Source organism: Pelodiscus sinensis, chromosome 10, assembly GCF_049634645.1.
Source record: "Pelodiscus sinensis isolate JC-2024 chromosome 10, ASM4963464v1, whole genome shotgun sequence".
Lineage (NCBI taxonomy): Eukaryota > Metazoa > Chordata > Testudines > Trionychidae > Pelodiscus > Pelodiscus sinensis.
The window spans coordinates 22,105,903-22,124,049 of record NC_134720.1 but is presented as its reverse complement, the minus strand read 5'-3'; the positions used below and the strand labels follow the sequence as shown (position 1 = coordinate 22,124,049).

The 18,147-nt window shown below is 42.3% G+C and overlaps 1 protein-coding gene across 1 annotated transcript in view; it reads left to right on the top strand.

Moving 5' to 3' along the window:
* SLC9A9 (solute carrier family 9 member A9) overlaps positions 1–18,147 on the top strand; it is a 408,350-nt gene that overhangs the window by 237,044 nt on the left and 153,159 nt on the right. Inside the window, exons 10-12 of the mRNA XM_075937666.1 lie at positions 4,694–4,807; positions 6,604–6,715; positions 15,341–15,494. Coding sequence (XP_075793781.1) covers positions 4,694–4,807; positions 6,604–6,715; positions 15,341–15,494 — 380 coding nt within the window. The remainder of the gene's footprint in view (positions 1–4,693; positions 4,808–6,603; positions 6,716–15,340; positions 15,495–18,147) is intronic.

The following is an 18,147-nucleotide window of genomic DNA, read 5'->3' as shown; positions in this document are numbered from 1 at the left end:
AGCAATATATGATTGTTTTGGTGAATGTTGCTGCTGGTTAAGGCTAAAGAGCCAACAGATTTAGAAAATAAATCTGCAGGCCAATAGGGTTTCCAGGTGTCCAGTACTGACCCAGACAGTCCAGTATTTTTGCCTCCTGTCCAGTAAAAAAATTCAGAAAATACCAGACACCTAAAATGTCTGGTATTGTCTGATTGTTTTTCCCCTGCCAGGAGGCGAAAATACCAGACACCCTGCAACCCTATGACACACTTGGCAACTGGGTCCAGCCCCCAGCCTCTGCCCCCCCGACACCGTCTGCCCCCAGACTCCCTGCTTACCTGGTTCTGCAGGGAAGCTGCATTTTGGCTTGATCAATAACAAAAAATGGCCACCAGCAAAAAGCCTAAAGACCAAGGGGAAACAACGCCTTCCCTGGGTCTTAGTGCTCAACTGTCCCCAGTTCCTATCCCTATTCTGACTCTGCAGGCACTCTGAAAGAGGCCATGTTGTTTTAATGCCGTTTTATTACTTATTTATTTATTTTGCTTAACAGCTTTGGTCCCCCCCCCCTTTTTTTTTCCTTCAACAGAATTTTTTCCCTGGTGGTTTTTTTTTTTGGGGGGGGGGGCGTTTAGTATTTTTAGTTAAACCATCTGGCAACTCTACTCTAATCCCAAACACACAATAGTCTCCACTCACACACACACATTCATATTTTAGAGGAGAATGCAGTTTAGAGCAAGTTACAAGCAAAGTGGCTCCAGTTACAAAGATTACAAAGTTGCAACGCTCAACAAACACCAAGGTTACAGTAGGTTTCTGAACTTATAAAGCAAAGTTGCTGAGAGTTACAAAGTTGCAAGGTTTTACAAAGATTACAGAGTTGCAAGGTTTAACAAAGATTACAACAAGTTGCAGAGTTTAAAAGCAATGCAGTTGAAACAATTACTGTACAAAGCTTCAGAGAATCATTTACAAAGCATCAGTAATGAAGTGATTTAGAAGATAACTAGCTCTCCTCTCCCCCCCCCCCCCCCCCCAGCAATGCAGTCAGCAGGTTTTTGTCAGTCTCTAACTCATGTGTTGGCAGGACCTTACAGTTTAGTGTATTTCCAGAAAATCCATGTGTAAAATCAAGTAATAGCTTGGGCGGAGGCTTTATGCAATATTTCCCCTTGAATGAAGGGGTGTGTGTGTTTGTTTGTGTGTGAGAGAGATAGCTGGTTCCCCTTTAGTTTAAACCTTTAGTGGCAGCTCTGTCCTCTTTAGTTTAACCATATAATGCATATAGTGGAGTGTTTATTCCTCAATCAATAAATCCATACTAGTGTAACCCTGGTTGGTCTCCAGTGGGAAGTTTTGGGTAATAGACAATGCTGTCTATTACTAGACTGCTTATTTATTTTAAACAAGTAACTTTAAACAATCACTTTTAATGCACTCTTTCCTGAGAAGTTTCATTAGACTGGAGGGTGTCCAGGCAGAATATGGTACCAGTGACTGTACTAAAGCTTAAATTGGATGTGCAGATGACTGATGCATTGCTGCTATTGTAATTTACTATTAAATAAAAAACTGAGTCCTGAGCTGAATTCTGCTATAAGATACACTGGACTTATTTTGAATTTTACAGGAGTGATTTATTAGGGTTGCTACCTCATGTCTGTAAAATCTCTTTAACAGGCCTATACATTTTGCAGAGTGTGGGCGATTGTAAACTACATGTTTTGGTTTAATACAGAGAAAATGTTTTGTTTTTACCAGGTATCTTCATTACATTAAAATGGGCCCAAGTACAATTGCTTGGTAACCGCAAGGAAACTGATGATGGTTTACAACCACTTTCTTAAGGGCTGATTTTGTTTATACTGTGGGGAAGAAAAAAGATATGTGCACTTCTTTGAGAATGACTTCCATTGAACCAACTAATTCCTGCAAACGTAATAATGCTTTGGACTCTCATTCTGAATGCACATATACACTTGTGTAATTTTACTCACCTGAGTCATCACATTGATATCAAAGGGGCTACTCAGGCAAGTAAAGTTAGGCAGGTACATACTCAGAGCATCAGGGCTTTCATGCTCAATAAGGAGAGAAATTTTCAAAGGGTCACTCTTGGAAACAGCCTTCATCATGGGCATGTGATTAGGGTGCTCAGACAAAATGGGATATTTTCAAAGCTAGATGTTCCGCTCCCCATTTCAAGATGTCACCACTTCCTCCCACCTCTAAGATAATTGCATACACTGCAATTATCCTTGCATGTGAGATCTAGGCCAGATCCACATGGAACAAGCACTCCTTGTTTAGGGTGTGAAGAAAAGCTCCTTAATTAGAATAGGGATGAAGATGGGGAAATGCATCCTACCATTGCAGGCTGTCAGACTTGATAGATCATTGGCCTGATTATCATCATTGTATATAAAGGGCCCTGTTGCTTTACAGGGATAAAGGAAGCGTCTGAGGAAAGTTCAGGGCAAAGACAATGTGAGTACATAGTGGTATAGGATGCTAACAGACACAGTTAAGGGTCACATGGATTTCTTTAAAACTTCTCATAGACCCCGGGCTTCTAAGGTACCTTGAAGCAGGGAGAAACATACTGGATGTTGTCAAGTTAGAAGGTGAACTTATAGCAGGAAGCAAAAAAGATGTCAGGAACTAAGAGGAAAATAATACTGAAACTGTCTCCAGACTAGCAACATTAGATTACACAAAGGGGGGCTTGGAAACAAGAGGTGAGAGGTCAGGGAGCTTCAGGTTGGTAAGAACCTTGAGGGCAACTGTGAGGAGCTTGACTTTAATCTGGGAGACAATTGGGAAGGAATTTTAGGTGTGGAACTGATGTGGATTTAGCAAAGCCTATCTGCCTTCATAAAAATATAGGACAATGGAGTGGTAGATGGGCATGTGGTCACCACATAAAGATTAATTTAACACCAGAAATCATGTTTGTCAAATACAGCAATACTTGATAGTTTCTTTTTAAATTATGACGTTTAGCAAACAGGGAGTGAAAATATCGTTGTATTGAAACACAGGGCTGCCCCCACTCTCATCCCAACAGTTAAGCTAAATTTCAGAGTAGGAGCCTGGTGATGACGTTCATAAATAAAATATCAGTGGAAATGAGGTACATGACAGAGATCTTTCCTGAAGAGAAGTAGAATTGTATCCTCAAAAGAAATGAAAGATAAAGGTGAACACATACAATGGATCTTTTTTTTTTTTTTTTTTTTTTTTTGCTATGGATAAAAACTCTTCCAGTGCCTGGGGTTGTTTAGACTCACAGTTCGGTTTTGGCCCCATCTCTAGTTTTTCACTATTGAAATTCATTCTGAATGAAACAGATTTCTCATTTTTATATTACAAGATGGATTCCCTATTATATCGGTGACAATATTTGCATGAATGATGTAGCAATGAATATGGAACACAGAATGCACGCTCAATATAATTGACGGTGCTGCCACTGCATGCAAGACCATCTTGCATTGTGGCACTGCATTTATATGAATCTTTGAGTCCAATATTTGTTTTAATTGTTTTACCTTTGTTAAGCCTCACTGACTGGGTATTAAATATTTATTTTTAGACCCAGAAATATATTAAAAAATACATAAATCCCAATTAGGATATAAAGAGAAATAGCTGCATAGAAACAATCCTAATAGACTGGATTTGTATCTGTTTGTAGACAGAAATTACCAATATAGGCCCTGATTCTGTATTGTATTTGCTAGCACTGATTCCCAATCCCACACAGAGTCCCACTGGCCTGCACTGAAGAAAACAGATGTGTAAAGTTATTTGCTTCTGTACTCTGTTGTTGCTTTGGGGACACAGTCTGTGATTTCTCCAGGTACGGAAGCAAACTGAAGATTTATATTTTATATTTTCCCTTTCAAACTAATTGTGTCCTGATGTTATCAGGACCATCTTCTCAAGATAAATAGATTTACTGGTTTGTTTCACAGAAGAAACCCATTATAACAATTAAATTATTGCCATTCTGTGCAACATGTTTAAATGATTCCTTGAATAGATTGATTTGAAATGAGAATTTGACCGCTGTGTCTACATGATCCAATTTACAAGACTCTTGAAATTATATCATAGATAATCTTATTTTTCAAGTTCATCATCTTAAACAGCACACTTTTGCCTGAAATTTGATTGCCACAAGTGATGCCTAGGACTGCTATAACTTAATGATATTGAGGAAAAGTTCTCTTGGTGTATGTGTTTGCAGGTGTATGCATACACATTTGACTGCTCTTTATGCATAGTTAGTTTCACTGTATCAATTCACTGTATTCACTAGAACAGTCAAGGGCCCAATTCAAATTCCACCGAAGTCAGTGTAAAGTGAAGTGTCATTCTTCCATTGCTTTCATTGGAGTTGGACTGAGACTTTAGTTAGATGGGTTTCCCTGTTTACATGGGAATTTTATATGGCAATGAAGGGGAGGAAAACATGAAAAATACAAGAAAAGGTCATTGTAAAACCACAAACATTACCAATGCAATGAGCACAGGAAATAGTATAGTAACAAACTATTTTATAGTTCAGTGAAACAATTAGAAAAGAATAGATTTCAAGTTGTCAGTGTCCCTTTAATCTAATGTGCCTGATAGTTAATGTGACGAACCCCAGCCAATTACAGATATGAGTTATAATAATGGTTTTTTTTTCTTTTTTTTTCAGTTGTTCGAGTTCATGAATTTCTTGGCCGAGAATGTTATCTTCTGTTACATGGGACTTGCACTATTCACATTCCAAAATCATATATTCAATGCTCTCTTTATATTTGGGGCATTTGTATCCTTTAATTTAAGTATCTGAATGGCTGTTTGGGATGAAAAAAATTAAAATCAAGTAAACAATTTAAAAAACATTTAAATGCATTCTTTTTAGGGATCAAATTGAAGAAAAGGGCAGGCAATAAGCTTTATTTTAATATATACATTTAGGTAATGGGCCTAAGGAGATGCTTTGTTGGCATGCACAGTAACATTTTGTTGACCTGTTGCAATGTGCAAAGCTGTGGGCAAAACTGTCATTTCTTATATTCTTTTTACATACATGGAACTACCCTTGATGTTGATGTCATACAGGCTGTTTTGCCCTCAATTTTTTCATGTTTCCTCAGTGCCAGGTACCAGTCTGGAACACCACAGAGTGACTCTCCCCCTCCTCCCTCCAAACAAGAGCCCTTTGCTTGTCACTTTTTGATGAATTGCAGTAGCTTCACAATCAGGGACTTTACTGCTTGCTTGCTCCGTTGCATTCACTTTTATATGTTACTTCCAAATTGATGTTAGATCCAAATTATGGTGCTTCTAGTGCAGGTTATTTTAGAGGGCAGAAAGGACTTAAGGAGCCAGGTACCCCCAAAACTACCTAGAGGCAAGTGTAACATGATTGCCCCTAACCTAAGCAATGGAGGACTGCTAGAGCTGACAGCAGCACAGGGACCATGATCCATGATTCCCTCTTGCTGTGGGCCAGCAAGCTGGTACAAGGCCATGCTAGATTGAAGTACATGGGCTATGTGATCTATTCGTGTCGTAATTGCTGTTGATGGGTGTGCTCTCTCGAGGGCACTGTGCTTGCTCCTGGACTCTGCAAGTATAACACTTCCAGAAAATCAGGTGTGCCACTGCATGACTCTGACTCAGACTCTTACTGCAATAACTGAGCCCTAGGATTCAAGAGGTGAGGGTGGGACAGAACCTCCTTATAGCAGGGCTTCCATATAGAATTAGTTATGACTTGTCCTTCTAAAACAGTGTTTCTCAACCAGTGGTAGGATTACCCTTAGGAGTACTCGAGAAAAGTCTGTGGGGTACGTCATCACAACTGACATTTGGAGAAAATTGAATTTTTGTATTAATTTTTCCAATGCTTTATTATTTTTGTACTATTTACACCCAAAAATTTCATTGCCAGCCCCAGCTACAATTAAGTTGTTTAAACAAATGTGTTGCAATGGTAGAAAAAAAATTGTGTGTGTCTGAAAACTGTAGGTCCTGGGGGTACTTCTAATATTTTTTAAAGGGGTACTTCTAAAAAAGTTTTTAAACGGGTACTTTATAAAAAAAAGGATTGAGAAACACTGTTTTAAAATATCCATTAAAGACATTTTTGGAATTAGATACCCAGGGGAATAATAGGAAAACCCTTTTCTATAGTCAACAAGAAAAAAAAAGGGAAAGGCATGATGAGAAAGGTATGCACTACAGGAATTGGGAGGAAATAAAAAGGTCATCATGTTCAAAAGTATATCTATGCGATAGTGAGCATTTTACCAAAGAGCCGAAGATGTAGTCATATATTCTGAGTCAATGCCAAGTGAGTGAAGAGATGTATAGGATAATGAGTTCAAAACTAAGATGTCTGAAGAGAGCCAAACTCTTCCACTGCCTGGGTTCATAATGATACTAGCAAGATTGTGGCTGGATATGTAAAATTATAAATAATTAATTATTCTCAACAGAAATTTAATATTGTGTTTATTCTAATTTGATGTTCAAGATATTAAGTTGAAAAAAATGTGTTACCTGTTTCCACTTTCACTCCCTCTTTTCCTCAGCATCTCACATTTAACAATATAGGTGGCAATTTTCATAGCAAGAGCATGCAACATATACCCACTTTCTTTCATTCTGAATTTGGGTCGAAAACAAAAGATTCCCTGGAACTTTCAACACATGATGATGTTTTCAGGTAAGTGCCCTTACACTTTGTGTCTACATTTTTTAACACCTGACAGAGACGTTATTATTATTTTCTAGCAAGGGGCTAAAAGGTCTAAATATGGTGAGGTCAATGGACAGACTTTGGATAGTTCCACGATCATGTAAGTGCTTGAGTGTAAATGTACATTGAAGATTTTAATCGCTTATAAATCAAAAGAGCTTAGGAAACCCACTGCTTAGGTTACCCTTCTAAAAACCTATTGTCCATCCCCAGCTCACAACATCCTTTCCTATTTTGGGAAAATTGATTCTAGTGGTAGGCAACCAAGCTATTCCAAGTAGAATGTTTATGTTACGAGCAAAGAAATTAATTTCCCATTCTGTAGCTTTCTGAGGGTGAACGGTGTGCTTCATAGATACCCACTCACCAGTCAGGTGGTCTCCCACAACTCTCTCTCTAATTTAAAGATGTTTACTCTGAAAATGGACTATGTAAGAATAACAAGGTTTTTTATTCAGTAGGCCTGTTCTTTCTATGTATTCAATCCAGACCTGCTGAAGACGAGGGCGAGGGGAAATGGGGCAACTGCCTCAGGGTCCAGCAGTTCAAAGGGGCTCAGGGCTATTGGGACAGAAGTCATGGCCAGAACCCCAGATTCTTTAAATCACCGCTGGAGCCAAAATCCCAAGTGGTGCACTCCAGATGGCACAGGGGAGGCACAATCCAGGCAGTGCTGAAGGCCAACTGCCCTAGCCTCACCCCACACACCTTATCCAGGGGCCCAGCGAGACTCGTGGTTCACCTGATTCAGTCTGATATCTGATTGCTTCACCTACTTAAGTTGTGCTGATTTTAAATCCTATTAGTACTACAGAACCAACTAGCCCTGGAAAGGGGGCTGGATTTGATCCTGATTGGTACATCATCCACAGAATTGTTATATCCCAGTTGCAGTCTCTTTATTCCCAGACATACACGAGGCAGAAATATCTCAGCTTGAGTCTCAAATTCCAGGGAAGGTAAAATTGGCAGTTAGGAAAAAAATATTTTTCACTTGTTAAATGGCCTCATTTGACATTGAGAGACAGCAATAAGGAACCCGCAGAAGCATTTTTACGAAGTTGCTTTCCAGATTGGAACCAAACTCCATGCAAGTTTCTAAAGTGTTCTTCCAAAGCAGTGAGCATCTTCCTTTTTTTACTCACATAAATTTTAGTGCATACATTTTGTTTGTTCAGCCCTGGATATGAAGAGTTCGATTTCTCCACAAAACAAAGCAGGAGGGGCCACTGAGCATGCTCCAACTGTAGACATGGTTGAAAAGAGAGCAGCCCAGCTCAGAAATGAGAGGCTGAGGAGAAGGACAGACCTACCCTGAAGGTTCCTGACAGAAGGGTGTGTCTTTGACTTATTTACATACCCACATGCATACACACACACAACCTATGCTATGAGTGTACTTTAGGGAAACAAGATCAAAGTGCCATTCCACAACCTTGGACTGTTTCCGAAGCGCTCTGTCCTACACAGAAATGAGCTGCATTCTTATTGTGGAGGGTTTCATTGTTCTAGACAAGCACAGTTATCACCCCAGTCTTTATCCAGGAACTTTCGATGGTCTTTTAGCGATCCTGGGCCCAGGCCATGAAGCATAATTAAGATAAGGATTGAGGCCTTTAACTGGCTTCACTCATCATGGGAAGCCAGTATGGGGAGTGGAGGACAGGTCTAGTGCATTCCCTGTGTCCGGTGTTACTCAGGACATTCATTGCATCATTCTATGCTAATTGTACTTTCCTTAGCATTCAAGGCTATATTGGATTTAAAGTAATTCATCCAAGACATGACAAGCTCATTAATAATTGAGGCCAGGTCTTCTTCTTTGAAGATGGGATAGAATTTCCTAGCCAAGCATAGATGGTGGCAACATCTGTGACTAATGCGTTTCATCATGAGAGCTCAGCATCAGCAAGGAAGCCAAGAGGACTTCTAGATTATCGACTGAATACACCAACTGTGGATGTTTTGCAATCAATGGAGACTGTACAGTGGCTGCAAACTCTTCAAAATACTTTTATCTGCTCACCAGCATCACCTTAGTTTTGCTCAGGTTCAACTTCAGCCCGCTGTTCTTCATCCAAGAGCTGATCTCATTGGCACACTGTGATGGCTTGATGGTAGCAATGTGGACAAGTAGAGCTGTATGCCATCTGCATGTTGCTGGCCTATTACTACTTGAGTTGAAATGTGTTAGTAAACATGAGAAAGGGGGGCAGAACTGAGCCCTTGATGAACAGAATAGTGTCTTTTACATACCATCCATCACTGTTCACCATCCATTTAAAAACAAAAACAGGTATAGCTGTTGGGGAAGAGGATCTTTGTGATAGGGTGTGCATACCCTGCACTGGGCCAGGAGGACTTAATTCCCTGTGTGCAGAGAAAGTCCCGCCCCCTTACCACACTGGGCATGCTCCAAGGGCTGGGGTATCATAAAAGGGAGCATCTCAGCTCAATCTGGGCTGGATGCTAAAGAAGAAGGACCTGATAGAGGAGCTCCTGAGGTGGACCTGCCAGAAGCCTAGACAATAGGAACCAGAGACCCAGGAGACTATATTGAGCCAGCAGAGTCACAGGAGGAGACCCAACAACCCAGAGACTACATGGATCATCTGAATGCCAGAGCTGGTAGGAAATGACCCATGGAGGGTGTGCAAGTGGTATCTCCCATCCACGTGAGTTCAGTGTATTGCGGTGAGATTCCCCACTAAGTAATGGATCACTCCACCAATGACAGGGCCCTAGGATGGGGCCCGGTGAAGTAGGATGGGTCTGGGTCCCCCTATTAGGGCCGCTGCCCCAAATCCCTGAGACTCTAGCCATTAGGCCATGCTGCCCTGAACCCTAAGGCTGTGTTACTGACTCTAGCCATTGGGCTGTGCTGCCCTGTGACTCAAGGGCTGCTTTGTCATCTCCAGCCATTAGGCCATATTGCTCTGTGACTCTAGGACTAATTTAAGACTGTGGCCGTCAGGCTGTGCTGCTTCAGGATGGGGCATGCTTATGACATGACAATCTTCTTTTAAAAGATATGTTCTATCATGATTTTGTGGAACCAGGTGCTTTTAGGTTTAAGGGCCCTGGCTGATTCAAAGCCATGTTGGAATCATTATAGATAAGTCTAAGCTGCTCAAGCTGTTCCTCAGTGCAGCATCAGCTAATGTGAGTGAATCAGCAGCCTTTGCCCAAGAAAAAAAGCAATTTGTGGTGGTTTCAATGGAAAGGACACACACATTTCATCTTGCCTCATGTTCTCTGTTATGTAAAGTATGACTCAGTTCAGTTCAGAGCCAGATGTGATGTAGTGTGTGAGAATGAAAGATAACATGCAGAAGAAAAAATTAAATGAAAACGTGTGTGTACAGGTTGGACCTCCCTGGTCCGGCACCCTCGGGACCTGAGCCATCCTGGATCAGGGAATTTGCTGGACCAGGAAAGATCAAAGCTCCCCTGCGTGGCTGCCCACTGATGTCTCCTCTCCCTTGGGATTTCCAAGACAGCGCCAGGGATTCCCTAGCCTGGACCACCAGCCCCACTACCTCCAGTGGTTCTTTGAGGTTTCCCAGCCCTGGCTCCACTACTGCCAAGAGTTTTTGGGGGTTCCCCAGTCACTGCTGGCCTCACTGCCAGGGGCTCTCTGGACGCTTGACCCCATTGACAACGGGGGTTCCTCACTATGGGCAGAGGCTCCGTGATGCTGCCTAGCCTCACTGATGCTGGGGTTACCCGGCTGAGACTGAGACTCTCCAGCTGCCTCCTGGCCCCACTGCCAGGGTTCCCCAGCTGGAGTTCCTGAGTTGCTGTCGGCCCCCACTGCTGCCTGGGGTTTCCTGGTCAGGGATGCCTATCCATCCCAGCCCTGCTGCTGCCAGGGAGGAGGGGTTCCTGGGGTTCCCCAGCTGTCACCGGCCCTGACACTGGGGGTTCCCCTGCCTACCTGCTGCTGGCCCAGCCAGTGCTCCGCAAACCCTGCGTTCTCTCTGCTGGTTCCTGCTTCTGGGACACTTTGGACTAGCAACATCCATGCTGGACCACGGATATTGCCGAACCTCCAGATTTGGGAGGTTCAACCTGGTCAAGTTTGTGTATACACACATGCACCCAGTATTAAAGTGAACTTCTGTAGGATGCTAGCAGGAAGGGAATGTTCCACCAGATTTCTAAAAAGAAAATTGAGTAAAAAAGGAACTGTGGGTGAGAGCGAGTCTCCTTTCCCCCCTAGAAGTGCATGCAGAATGCCTCCTTATTATTCTAGGAGAGGTGGGTGAGATTCTGTGGCCTCACTGTGCAGGGGGTCAGACTTGATGATCATAATGGTCCCTTCTGACCTTAAAGTCTGAGTCTCTGAGTCTATGTGGGTTCCCCATTCCCCATATAGGGACCTCTGCAGCATATTACTCTAGGCCCCACAGAGGTTCTCTGTGGGTGTGAAGTTCACATGAGGCAGGAATCTGGGTGGAGTGGGGCCAGTTGAACACACATCACCCTTCAGTCCCATGGAGCTTATGTAGAAAAGACATTACAGTTTTTCTTTGAAGCCCCTCCCATTCTGTAGGATCCCTTTTTTAAGAAGAGTCTCCAGCTGCAAACCCAGCCAAGTTCTGGTAATACTGCAGCACTGGAGTCATGCTGCCAAAAGCGACGGAAGTGCTGTCAGGAAACAACCAAACTATGGAGCTGTTGTCAGTATGCTATAGTTTAGCCCAACCTCTAAGGATGCATCTATACTGCACCCATAGTTCGAAATATGCTACACAATTTGAGCTATGCAAATTGCCAGGGCTCGACAAATTATACAATCTACTCACCCGTGGCAAGTAGATTGTAACCCAGAAGAGCCGGGTTCCAGTGATCTGTGCATGCGCAGAACAATCTGCATACATGCAGATCGCCGGACAGCACGGCTGGCGAGCAAGGCTCGCCACGGTTCGGCAAGCCCTGCAAATTGCATAACTTATTTCGAGTCAATTCTGAAATAACTTATTTTGTAATTTGGCGCTGTCTGCACAGCACTTATTTTGAAATAACCCGCTAATCTGAAACGTCCCTTACTCCTCGTGAAATGAAGTTTACAGGGACATTGGAATAGCGAACCTGTTATATTTTGAAATAACAGACTTGCTGATAAGACGCAGGATAACTATTTCGGGATAACAGAGGTGCAGCAGTGTAAACGTAGCCCAGGTGTCTATGAGGAATTTCTCGGCAAAGGGTTCCTTCCAGAGTGTCTTCCGCTGAGCTTTCTCACAAGAAGAGGGTGATGCAGTCCATTGAATGTTTGAGTTGTGAGAAATAAAACCACTTGGAAGGAAGCTGAGAGAGAACTTTCTTGCAATAAACACTGTGTATTAAATGGTGTAATTCTGACTGTCTGTTAAGTATTGAGCCTCTTCCTACAAAAGATTTGTGTCCTAGCAAAAGTTTTGCCAACAGGAGTGCTAGTGCAGACATGGCCTTAATCATTTGAATTGCTGAAGCATTCTCTAAATGGAAGTTACATGTAAAGATTTGTTTATTGAGTGCAAACAATACACACAGCTGTGAACGCTTTCACCAAGTATAGAACAAACGACAACTCACTGCAACTCTGACTGGCTCCTAACTGCTAGAGAAAAGAACCTTTCATTCCTCAGGCAGGGAAGCCCTCCATGCTAATTGGACTTCTGGAGAAGCAGACCCAAGAAGCTAGCATACTGGAATAAAATATAAAAAGCTGTTGTCCTTAACTAGACAAGAGCTTTTCTTTTAGCTCAAGAATTGCAGCTATTGCAGGAGATGGGATTTTTAGTCTCATCGCTGATTTATCCCTAGGACAGAAACATGTTATGAGCAAGGTTCAACCAGAGTTTCAGAAGCAGTACTGAGCATACTTTGCTCCTGCCTACTCTTGGAGTTATACCACCATCTGCATCAAAGGTTGACCCTGGGCTTTTCAAAAATGCTCAGAATTCGCCTAATTGCTCTCCCTGATGTCAATGAGGGACTTACATTTGGGCTACAGATTCTCACAGGGCCCCATGAATGTGCTGCACCCATCTCATGGACCCAGTCATAGACTGTCCTACTCAGGTTCCCATTATGCTAAGCATCTTACCCTTCATATTCAGATCAGAGGCTTGACCTTCCTGCATCCTATCTAAGCTCCTTGATCAGAGGTTCTCTATTTACCACTAGGAGCAGGCACTTCTTTGAGACTCACCAGAGGATTAGCTCTTGACTAACTTCCTCTTACTGTTTTTATCCTTTGCATGCTTCTCTCCCTCTCGCATTCTCTCTGATTCTCTGGACTTGGTTGCTTCTTCATGGCTTGGCCCTCTGGCCAGGTCACTATAGATTTCCCCTTCTGGAGTATCAAAGTTTCTCCATACAGACTATCTTAGCCAGTCTTCTAGTTCACTGCTAAGACTGTTACTTTCCCAATGGCAGGAGGAATATGAGCCTGCCCATTACTCTAGATTCCAGTTCAGAGACCCTTGATTCCATGGCCAGATCTGCATTGTCCCTCACCCTGCTACTTCCCTGAGCTGTTTCCTAGTCTACCACTTCTCTGGGTAGGCACTTCCCTAAGGGCCAGGATCACAGAACATTTACTTTCCCTCCGGGTTTTCTCTTTTTCCCTCTCTAAGCCCAGAGAATAACTACAGGCTCCTTCTGCCCTCATTGAAAGGCCTTATGGGAGCCATGCCTGCTTCTGTTCATTGAGGCTCCATCCTCAATCAGGGATTGTCTATCAAGCCTAATTCTCCTTCGGGTGAACACCCATCACACGCCCATAACATTCTCCATACACAGACCAGAAATAACAACTTTTCCCTATCCATTGTTGCATTAGCAAGCAAATGCCCTATTCTACCCTATCTTCCCTTAGTATAGGTACAATAAATCCCACTGTACTGCATCTTCTTTGTTCACTTTTCTACTGTGAGTCAGAAACCTTACTTTCCTCCTTCCTTCCACCCTCTACTCCAGTAGGAGCTCATTCTTCAATCCCTCCATTCCTTCCTCCCCCTCACAGCTCCTGCAGGAGATCACTCTTTCCTTCATTTGCTGTACAAAAAATATTGCACACTGTTGCTCTGGGCTGTTAAACAACTGCCATGTCCTATCCAAAGATAATTACATTTCTGCAGTGGGTGAAATGTTCCCCATATAAACCTTACCCACCCTGCAAGGGTGATTGATGTGAGGCTTAATTTGTTAATATTTGCAAAGTGCCTTTCATATGAATTGTTGTTTTCATTTAAATGTTCTCTTTGCATTTTCCCCATTGATGTATGTGTTTTTCTTGAAAAACTAATAAAGATTATTGTTAAAAAGATAAGAGGAGAGCATTATGGAAGTGCAAAGCATTTCTATTATACAGCCACAAATAGGGTTTTTGTTTTTTTGTCTTTGTAATGTATCATACTATGAGGTCCTATTTATGTGCTTATTACAACTCTAGGGGGCTTTTTTAGTCTCATAGTTAGCTGTTTCCCCCATTTGTGTCTTTTGCTACTATTCAGTCTCTGTAGGTGGATACATTTTACATTTCTTGTAAAATTTCAAGTGCTATACATAATATTTTTAAAACTGCATTTATTGTGCATCTTCTCTTGCAGGCATTTAAGCTTTTATCTAAACACTACTTATTAGTCTCTCTCGTCTTGTGTTTGTTCTTAACACAAAAGTGATTTTGAAATGATTATATTTCACATGGACACAAACAAAAAACAGATGTCCTAATGGGCCACTTTCTGATATTCTCACTCATGTTGAACTACTACTTAATTCCATCAGTAGTCCCAGTGAAGCCAGGGGACTATACAAAGGATTACAGTGCTACTTAACATTAATAAGGGTGTCAGAGTCTGGCTGGTGTAGATTATTCCTGACAAAAAGAACTCTGTGGCTATAAAACAAATGTCTGATTAGTCTGTAAATATCAGGATGGTTTCATTGTGAAATTCTGAAAAGCTGATGGTGTGTGAGTTAAACACCATCACATCAATTTAATGTGATTCAGTGTCTGATACTGGAAGGCTCACAGTCTGGCTATTTTCTCTCTAGTCTAGAGTGTACGAATTAAAATATATCATTTCTATTTTTTTATTTGTTTGAAATAGCAGACATGGTTTAAAAAAGGGTTTTATCACTTGAGAAACTTCCAAATGAGGGTGGCCCTCCCCTCCCCTCTCAGTAACACAAATAGCTTTTATTTTCTCCTTTTTTCCCTCCCTTTTACTTTTTTAATTTGAACTGAGATTTCCCAATATTTAATTCCTCAGTGAGGACTAGCTGCTTTGATGTGTTTGTAGAAATTTGCTTTACAAACAATTAAGTTACAGACAAAAAAACAGATCTAATTGTCCAGCCCAAATTCTCTCGCAGAGTCCCAGGAGGCCAGCGGTGCTGGAACACCAGTAGAAGACACTGGCATGGTGGAAGCTGTTGTAGCAACCATGGAGGAGATGAGCATCCTGACTGTCTACTATTAATATTCAGGCCCATGTATTTACATTTTCACAAGGAATAGGACTGGGGCTGGAAAGAATGAAATGGTTTTGTGTCTGAGCATACTAAGTTGCCAACCTCGTCTCTTTTCTCTCTCAGGTTTACGTGGTGCAATAGCGTTTGCTCTCGCTATTCGGGACACAGACTCTCAACCCAAACAAATGATGTTTACCACAACACTGCTTATTGTGTTCTTCACAGTCTGGGTTTTTGGAGGGGGCACCACGCCGATGCTCACGTGGCTTCAGATCAGGTTAGTATTATCTGACAATTATGTAACACTGTAAAATAATAGGCTGGTAATGGCTAACCACTGAACTTTACAATACTCATTATTTTCAGTAGACTGGGTTATAAGCCACGAAGCTTGGATCTGGCTCTGGAAGTCTCCACACTTCAGCAGGGTCTGGATCCAGTGTTCTGCATTAGGTCCATATGATAGGCCTGGGTCCAAGCCACAAGGAGCAGCTCCTTTTCTTCTCCAAAATATCTGGAGTAGAGTTGGTCCAAATGGCTAATTCAGGCCCATCTCTGATTCTTAAAGGCGTGCTTCCCTACAGTTCTTTAAACTCACTATTATCACTAAGGGCATGTCTAGACTACATGGCTCTGTCGACAGAGCCATGTAGATGAGTTTACTAGACATAGCAACATGAAGCGGCGATTTAAATAATTGCCGTTTCATTTACATCAAAATGGCCGCAGCGCTGTGCTGATCAGCTGATTGTCAGCACAGGGCAGTAGTCTAGACGCTCCGCGGTCGACAAGGGAAGCCTTTGTCGACCGCTCCGGTATGCCTCGTGAAACAAGGTTTACTGGAGTGGTCGACAAAGGCTTGCCTTGTCAACCGCAGAGCGTCTAGACTACCCCGCTTTGCCGATAATCAGCTGATCGGCACAGCGCTGCAGCCATTTTGATGTAAATGAAGTGGCAATTATTTAAATCGCCGCTTCATTTTGCTATGTCTAGTAAACTCATCTACATGGCTCCGTCGACAGAGCCATGTAGTCTAGACATACCCAAAGTGCTTACACGGTGGACATGTCAATGCACAACATTAAATGCAAAAACAGTTCCTGCCCTAATCAAAAAGTTGTTCACTAAACAAAAAATGCTAACCAGAACTTTAGTCCTTATCAAAACCCCTTCCTGGAAACATACATAGCCCTGCTTATGCCACAGAAGGGCAGATAATAACATGTGTGCAAGAAATGTGTTTGTCTAGATTATGCATAGGACAATCACAGAATCTCTTGGAACTATTGTGGTGGGGGGTGCGGAGATGGATGTGTCCATGGGCACAAACACACACACACAACATCAGGAAGAAGGAAATTACCATTTATTTAATGTTGTTTATTTCTAATTGGAAAAAAGGGATGTTTAGTCAGAAATGTGATAAGTGCTTTGATTGAATGGTAATGAGCAATTTTTGTAAATGGTACAACATATTTGCTGTTACTATCTGGAGTTCATTTCAAGAGATGGAATGACTTAAGGGTGATGGACCAAATGTTCTCTTCAGTTTCACTCATGCAACCCTGTAGCATCCCCAGTCACCCCAGCATACATCCATTCCGCAATAAAGTAATTTACGTTTGTAGGAACTGATATATTATAAGTCCTCCCATTCCCCACTATAAGTCATGTGAAATACTCCCCCCAATTTGCTCAAATGGAAGTCAGCTGTGGGAAAAAAATTCTCCACTTTAAGTTGTTTCACTATAAGTCCAAGTTTTTATGAAAGTATCTTGGACTTATAGCAAGGACGGCCTATAGTACTAGTGGAGTTGCACAGGTTTAGCTGAAGATACCCTTTACCACATACCATTTACTATCCCCTCTGGTTACCTTTGATTCCTTGACATCAAAATTGAGGAAGACTGTACATGAGCTGATTGCTAAGCAGAGTGCACTCCTTCTCAGAGGTTATGCTCTTCAAGGCAGGAAACAGAGAGACAACTGAGAACTATGGGAGACTCAAGTGTGTACTGCCATGAGGCAGAACAAGCAAAACTTTAAATTATTCTTAAGAAGAGTGTTCATTAGTGACCGCCTCCATGCCAGGAGGTTTACTATCCATTGTCTTTCTACACCTGTTATCTCTCATTTCTGCAAAGCTCTCCTGGGGGAATTCTGCAATTTTACTATGGTTCCAAATGCAGAATTTCCCCAGGATTAGTAAAATGCCAGCAAACATGTCTCTGGTTATTTCTAAGGTGAGCTGGTGTCATGGCATGGAGGTCTCCCTGGTGAGCCTCCTGTCATCAAGATCCGCACTGCAGTTGAGCCTTGCCTCAGCTTCCCCTCAGCTAGGGGAAAGTCCAAACAGGCCTTTCTGATATTGAAAACACCCTCTCTGGAAGTTCTTATTTATTTAACAAAAAAAGGACAATAGAAACAGCTTCAGTTAGGGTATGTCTACACTACCCCGCTAGTTCAAACTAGCGGGGTAATGTAGGCATACTGCACTTGCAAATGAAGCCCGGGATTTGAATTTCCCGGGCTTCATTTGCATAAACTGGGCACCGCCATTTTTAAATCCCTGCTCGTTCGAACCCCGTGCCACGTGGCTACACGCGGCACGAACTAGGAACTACCGTTACTCCTCATTCCACGTGGAGTAACGGTAGTTCGGACTAGGAAGCCTAGTCCGAACTACCTAGTTCGTGCCGTATGTAGCCGCGCGGCACGGGGTTCGAACAAGCAGGGATTTAAAAATGGCGGCGCCCAGTTTATGCAAATGAAGCCTGGGAAATTCAAATCCCGGGCTTCATTTGCAAGTGCGGTATGCCTACAATACCCTCCTAGTTCGAACTAGGAGGGTAGTGTAGACATACCCTTAGCTACTGCACTGGAAACTCTCTATCCCCACTTAACCAGTCGTACATCTTGCCCTCCTGCCT